The sequence below is a fragment of the Lachnellula hyalina genome (genome assembly GCF_007821495.1).
Source record: "Lachnellula hyalina strain CBS 185.66 chromosome Unknown contig00153, whole genome shotgun sequence".
In the NCBI taxonomy this organism is placed as follows: domain Eukaryota; kingdom Fungi; phylum Ascomycota; class Leotiomycetes; order Helotiales; family Lachnaceae; genus Lachnellula; species Lachnellula hyalina.
This window is the reverse complement of record NW_022157267.1, coordinates 1-7,613: the sequence shown is the minus strand read 5'-3', so window position 1 is coordinate 7,613 and position 7,613 is coordinate 1. Positions and strand designations below refer to the sequence as shown.

Below are 7,613 nucleotides of genomic sequence, written 5' to 3'. Positions count from 1 at the left end.
GTTAGTTATGCTAGTTGTGCAAATTATGTCAGTATGGCGAAGATTACTTGGCTTTAGAATTCCACTTGCAAGGAAGTTATATGATAGATAATCTAGAGTTAATTCAAACCTTTCCCCCTTGTTATTGCTATGCGGCCTAGTGCTGCTAATAGGTCAAGTCGTCGCTTCCGTTAAATTTTTATGGTTGTTTCAGCTTTTATACGTTACTTTACTCCTTTTGCCTCATCGAAGCCCCCTTTTTGCAACCGTTGTTCGTCATTCCTAGTCCCTTGGTGTCTAGAAAAACAAAGGATTGCCAAAAGAGTATATGACTCACGTGATTTATATGACTCGAAATCACTTGACAGCTTAAGTCACAACTCTGTCTGCCGTTCCTCTTTTTGATGTCTTCTCTTTTCCCTTACTTAGAATTGTCTCAATTTTCACTCTCATAGTTTAAAGGTCACTCAGCTTTAGTATCCCGGACGGAGGTAACTTTGATACCTGGAGCTCCCCACTTCCTCGAATTATTCGTTCTTACACATTACTAAGAATAAAGACAATAAATCCGAAGAAACCTAAGAAGACGAATTGACGCATAACAGATTTGGTGCCCTAAATATTAACGCCGTCTTTTCGGTGACTTCTACGAACTTTCAGTTCCTCACAATCCCGACGTTGTATTTATAAGCGCATGCACATTTGTAATCCACCATTGTGCAAGATACGATTGCAGCACATCGAACACAACACCAAGGAACGAATAATAAAATCCGAACAACATACACGTACGTCATTGTATAGCACCGAGATTTTTTATAGCAAAAGATTTCACGATGGAGTATAATTATAAGGACTCAGCCGTGCTGGATTTGAAGATGGAGCATCAAACAACGACAAGCGCTAGTTCTATAGATAACCATGCCTCACTCAATGGAAATCGAACAATCCACCCAATCAAAACGAACTTCAAAACCCAAAGCCTCATCATCTCGGGACATCCAGCAACTTCACATCTTATACAATATAACCAGAACCCGCTACCTTGAATCAAATCTCTCAATTTCAATAAACCACCTAATCGAATCCAAAACCCGACCTACTGTCACAAAAATCGTATCCTTAGGTCTAGGCAGTTTTAAATCCGCAGACCAAACCCGGAGGATAAAACAATTAACAATATTCCTCGCCATTGCCACACAACTACGACTCTATAATCCAGAAGTCGAGATATACGCGCAAGATCCATCATTTTCCAAAAACGACCAGACTTTCCTCCAAAGCCTAGGCGTGCATATCCTCTCCACCCCCTCAGCAACAGAATTAGGCGAAGCAGCGCAATATATCGATGAGACAACGCTTGTATACAGCCCCTTCTTGACGCTAGAAGCCTACCAGCTATTGTTTTGTACCGAGACGGTCGGTTTGTTCATCGGGGATGACTTTGATGCACTTCGTGCCAAATGGCCGAAGCACAGTTCGGGACGCAATGAGGCTGAGTTGTTATTGAGACGGTTCGTGCAGGGATATCGGAAACGGGTGATAGGTGGTGATGATGAGTTTTGGGATGTGAAGGATAAGCCATTTCCCATGGCTATGTATTCGGCCGTTTTGCGTCGTTATCAAAACAAGCAGCGCCAGGCCAAGCTTTGAAATTTTAATTTATATTACCTTAGATACCATGATACATACTACATAATGCAAAACACAATGTTAACATTCTTGAGGTTCTGGTGCTAGTTCCTCTGTCGTCAAAAGACACTACTGCCTATTCCAACTGCCCACATCATTACCGACATGTCCGCAGTCATGGTGGATGTTTCATTCGTTTTTAGTTCCCCTATAGAATTCAGTAGTCATTCTAATCTATATGAATGTAACCTCTACCTGTATTACTCTGACGAGAATCTTCTCGCCGTCCTAGAGAAGGACTATAATTCCCGTCCGGAACTTTATTTGCAGTGCTTTCACCTCTCCCAAACATCATCGCGGCCAAGCTCACAATCGTGGCTATAGGGTCCACAACCCTCGAGAAAATCATGAAGCTGCTAAGCAGCCCAACAAAGTTGTGTTGCGCGAGGATTAAACCCACAAAGGTACATCCAAAACATACCACATATACCAAGGCCGGCAGGAGTTGTAGTCTCATATTTCGCTTGGTCGACTGGCGGTACAATCTCGTGGATATCGTCACTGCAATTAAGATCTCGGTGCCTAACACGACATATCGAACAGCGTCTCGTGTGGGGTAGTACTCGGCAAATGTCAATGTCTGACGGATGGGGATCTTGAACCATTGAACCAACACAAGCATGCCATACATAATTATGTATCCAACTGCAATTCTACTTTCATCCGTCCATCCTCTTGCATGAATGGAATAAGCGAACCCCCAAACCATGCCGGCGGGGGGAAGATCTAGCTTCTCGTCAGATATAGAGCTTCCATTGCGAGGCTGGACTTGGCCGTATGAGCTTGGAAAGAGGCCCGCTGCGCGGCGCATTAGAAACAGTGATGCCAGGGTGATACCAAGCCATGCCCCTCCTGTGGATCCAGTAACGATGGCCGTGGCAAGTATAGCCTCCATACTCTTGAAGGCGGTTTCCACGAGCAAGATAGCAACGTTACCGGCCGTTTGTACATGAACAATATGACCTCTTGGGGGTCTCATATATGAGTCAAAAGCTGGCCATTCGTCGATCCGTCCGATAGAGAGGCTTAAGTTATCAAGAGGCGTGAGATAATATCGTATCTCCTCGCATTGAAGTGCTTCGTGAAGCCATGTACGAGTACACTCGACTTGGTGTAACGTGCTTCGTTTGCTTCGACCAACCATATGGACTTCTAACACCACCTCTCTGGACACTTTATTATGCTCGTGAACTGTACAACTAGGCGTTGTGTCATTCGTAATTCGAAAGTTGCGTTGATTGGCGATCTGCGAGTCTTCTGGCATCGAAGTTGGAGGGCAGCACAATATAGACACTATATGCAATGCAGCAACCCAGTCGACGACCTTGGGTCTATGATTGGCTTCAGAGCCGCAAGATTTACAGTACTCGTAAAGATGCCGCGAATGCTTGGTGATGCAGTGCGTGAGTGCGTCGACAAGTTGTCTCTGTAAATGATTTGGAGCAATATTTGGGCGCTCATCTTCATCTTCTGTCCACCTACCTCGCCAATGGGGATGATCAAATGCAGCGGCAACATGGTTCCATACGACGATATCCCAGTTGTTTCTTTCTGTTGAACTTGCTGCATATAATACTCCAGCAATTGTCGAATATCCTGGGGGAAGATTTGCAATTGAGGTATTCTGATCCCCCATGCCGAAATTCTGATACATATTTGAGTTAAAAAATAAGAAGACATTGTGGGCGTTCAAAGCGTGGGAATGTTCAGGGGTTCATTATTTTGATTCCTGGGGGCAGAAATTATGGAGGAACCCTTGTGTGATAATGATCGACACCAAGAACTTACAGGACTGGTCAGTAAGGGTAACACGAACGAGCATAGAGAATGTCTTAAAAATATCGGCGTACAGCTCAGATGGGTACACCTCGCATATGCGGCGCTTAATCGGTGGTCTCCTCGTTTTGGGTGGGGGGGGGGGGGGGCCGATTATACCAAGGAACAACAAAAATAACTCCAGCCTAAATTATCGCCTACTGGATTTTATTGGGAAATTGATACCAGTTTATGAATGCTGCATACAGAGGTTACTGGATAACCTTCGCATATATCAACATGGTTTTTGCAACATCTTGTCTAGAAGACAGCATAACGAACTTTCGCCTAGAAAGGGGAGTAACGGTGGGGGGTAGGAAAGACTTCTTTAGCATTCGGCTATTAATAGGTTCACTTCTGACAGCCTTCTACTCTACACATGGCTGAACTGTGTTTGTGAACCCTCTAACTTAGAGGGAAGACTACGCAGTGAAATGAGGCTAGCAAAGCTGTGCTCTAGATGCTGAGGCTGAGATCCTGATATGTTGCGAGTAACTAAGTCAGATGGACTGGAGTGTTACTTGCATAATTCCAGACCAAACGACCACGTTAAAAGCAAAAGAACTTCCTTAAGACTGGGAAATCGGTACGACAAATCCAAGCACATACGAAAGGACGAAGAGTTGAGAAAAGCAGCAAGGGGGGCAGGTGCAACCCACCACGCTTTCCATGAGGTTGAAGACGCGAATGTGAGGACTTCTCACGGATAAGTGACATGCGCATAGAAGAAGTTTCAAGGATATTAATACACTACACGCACTTGTGCATATTGTAGAAATTATTGTCTGGATGTTAGAGAAGATGGAGAGAGCAAGAGCGCTGATGCTTTAAACCCTTAATGACTAGCGCCTGCCAAGCCCCGAGGTTTCCCCACTTGCGAGCGTCAGCTTCGAAGCTTCCCCAGTCCAGTCCGGCCAGCTCCTGCACCACTGATCGCCGGCACTGCAATCCAGAATTGCAAAACACATCATCCTGTACAGTCACCAGTACCGCTATCCACAGTACTTCTGGATTGAGGTGACCGGCTATTTCGCCGTGGGAGAACCAGGGTCCCAGCCTTCCGGGCCAACATGTCGAACAAGCGCATCGAACAGAGCGAAATCGAGAAATACTGGGAAATATTCGCGTCTCTCTCAAATGGCGGTACACATCTCACAGGTTCTCAAGCTGCGCCTGTGTTGAAGAACTCTCAATTGCGGGACGACCAGCTGGAGCGGATATGGGATTTGGCCGACGTTGACAATGACGGGAATTTGGACTTTGAGGAGTTCTGCGTGGCTATGCGGTTGATTTTTGACCTTGTCAATGGAGTATGTGATACCTGCGAGTCTTGGATGAAGGAGCAGACTTCTGACAGGTTGATAGGAATATGCGGACGTACCACCACAATTGCCAGACTGGCTGGTTCCCGAATCGAAAGCCCATCTAGTACAGGCGAATCGGGCTCTTACAGGGAAACAAGTTCAATTTGAAAGGGTTGAAGATGAAGATGATTCCCCAGGGCTGAAGGACGGCTTTGACTGGTATATGAGCCCGTCTGATAAGTCAAAATACGAGGAGATATATTCGGCGAACCGCGACAGGAGGGGAGATATCACCTGTGAGCAGGAACTTGCTCCTCAATTGAACCTTACATCTACTAACATTCACACAGTCGAGTCTCTAGACACCCTCTACTCCTCACTTGAAGTCCCCGACACCGACATCCGATCAGCCTGGAACCTCATAAACCCCTCCGCATCCCCAGCGATCTCAAAAGACGCCTGTCTAGCCTTCCTCCACATCCTCAACAACCGCCACGAAGGCTACCGCATCCCGCGAACAATACCCCCCTCCCTCCGTGCAAGTTTCGAGCGGAACCAAATCGACTATCAAGTCGACCACCAGCGAACGTCGTCGCCAGCACAGAGATGGGGTACGACAGGCGGCGAGGAAACAAGTACGGGCAGGAAAGCCAAATTTGGGGAGACGTATCTGAGTCGTATGGGCGTTGGTGGAAAGGGAAGCTATACACCGGCAGGCACAGATTTCTCGGCCACGAAAACTACGGAAGATTGGGAGGAGGTCAGGTTGAAGAAACAGTTGGCTGAATTAGAAGCGAAGATCGATAAAGTGGAAGCTGCATCGGCGACTCGACATGGTGGACGACGTGATACCAAGCCAGCCCTTGTTAAGCGGGAGCTAGAGCAGCTGTTAGATTATAAGAGAAGAGAACTGCGGGATTTGGAGACTGGGGATGGCAAAAGCAAAGTCGGAGCAAGCCTGAAAGGTGTTGCTGACGAGATTGCTACGGTTAAGGAACAAGTTGATGGATTGGAGGCACACTTAAAGTCTCGTCAACAGGCGCTTTCAGAGTTGCAGCAGGAGATTGAGAGCGAGAAGTCAGGTATATAGATGGGGTTATGAATATATGATGCTTTTTAATCTAGCCCAACGGTTTTTTGGGAGGACGCTTTTTACTTGCACGTGAAGTTGACATCTATTTGTATTTATTGCACGAACGCCGTTTAGTCTCCTTTAAAGGACCCTCAATGAAGGAAGACCTCTTTGAACAGCATGAGCTTTAAAGCTGTAGATGCTCCTTGTACGTCTTTTCATTTCTAGACAATCCATTGATTTGGGTCTCATGTGAGAAATTCTGTAGTCGTTGCATGAAACCAGGCAAATCCTCCAACTGCTTTCACTCTCAGCGGCATCCAGAAGTTGCTCTGGGAAATGAAGTTGCGTCGCAACCCGAACTATCTCCGCACAGAATAAACAAAGTTACTTTTCAAAATCTCAAGCCAAAAACACTAAGAAGACGCCTATTATGCTTTTTGTTTGTCTGGAAATTCATTGCATTGATTCATCTGATCTGATACGACGAGGCCCATTTGATGTGAAGTCCCATCCCATTCATTCAATGGTAGCAAACTGACTGCCACTGCCAACCCCTATCCGTCAACTCCGAAAATGAAACCACACCCCAAGTCGAAGGTCAGTCTATCGATCCACGCACAGCAACTTCGGAAAGTGAGAGAGAGGACTTTGGCGAGATCTGTGGTTGTGGTTAGCAGGGTGCTCGAAACTGTTAATGGATGGGAGGGGAGGGGATGGGAGGGACTTACAGTCGGGACCGGAAAGTTTCTAGCAGCTGTGAGTTCAAGGAAGTGAAAGACTTAGGAGTGATGGTCGCCGTCATCCTGATGCTCAGTGAGGCCCTTGTGGTGGCCATCATCCTGACGTTCGGTGACTCCCTTGTGGTGACCATCATCCTGACGCTCGGTGATGGTAGGGCTGGTGGCAGCAAGGAAGGCGGCAATCTCGTCGCGGCAGAAGGGAGAACCACAGCACTGGGGCTCACAGCCGCGGATCTTGACGACGGTGGGGGCGGCGGTGGCCAGGGAGACGAGGGAGACGAGGATGATTGAAGTGAGCTTCATGGTGACGGTTGGTTGCTTGAGATCGAAAGGACGATGGAAGAATTGAGGTTTGTTAATTGTTTGTTTGAGATTGAGATGGTTTGATGTTGTTGAAAGTTTAGAAGGGGAGAGGGATGCGGCATACCTCCTTTATACATTGTCAACAGACATTGATCGTGGGAGGGTGGGGCACTCTAGGAATGAATCTGGGAGTGAATCTGGGAATGAATTGAACGGGTTGAATTGGACTGCTAATTTAAAGCTTAGTAACATGCAAGAGCGGAGCAATCGCAAGAGAATTCATCAAGAGACTGAAGGACTATTCACACAGTCTACAAGTGTATACCTTACTACACGTCTTCTATTATAAGTTTCTATGCCCCCTGTCACTCTTTCATATTCACTTAGCCTCCCGTACATGACGGCCTATTTCATTTATTCACCTTTGAAAACATTCAATCAAAGAAGATACATATGACCTCAAGCTAGATCTCTGGGGAAATATTTCCACTTGCCACTGGGAGCAACTAGGTAGACGCAAAACTACCATGAAGTGCTTATGGTAGTTAGCTGAAGACTATATCATAAACGCATCTACTACTCCGTACAATCTCAACATTTTCCTGAAAGGGGGAAACAGCGTGTCATCTTTACATCTCAAAAGAACATTTGAACCGAGAGCAGAGTTTGCGTACTAAGGAATATCAATGAATAGGTGCTCCCAGC

The 7,613-nt window shown here is 46.3% G+C and overlaps 1 protein-coding gene across 1 annotated transcript; it reads left to right on the top strand.

Moving 5' to 3' along the window:
- Positions 1 to 4,556: 4,556 nt before the first annotated feature.
- Positions 4,557 to 5,880, top strand: end3 (Actin cytoskeleton-regulatory complex protein; the record flags this gene model as incomplete). The annotated part of the gene is made up of 2 exons (XM_031152954.1): positions 4,557 to 4,796; positions 4,852 to 5,880. 2 exons carry the CDS (start codon positions 4,557 to 4,559, stop codon positions 5,878 to 5,880), a joined length of 1,269 nt encoding a protein of 422 aa, XP_031002752.1.
- Between the last annotated feature and the right edge of the window lie 1,733 nt (positions 5,881 to 7,613).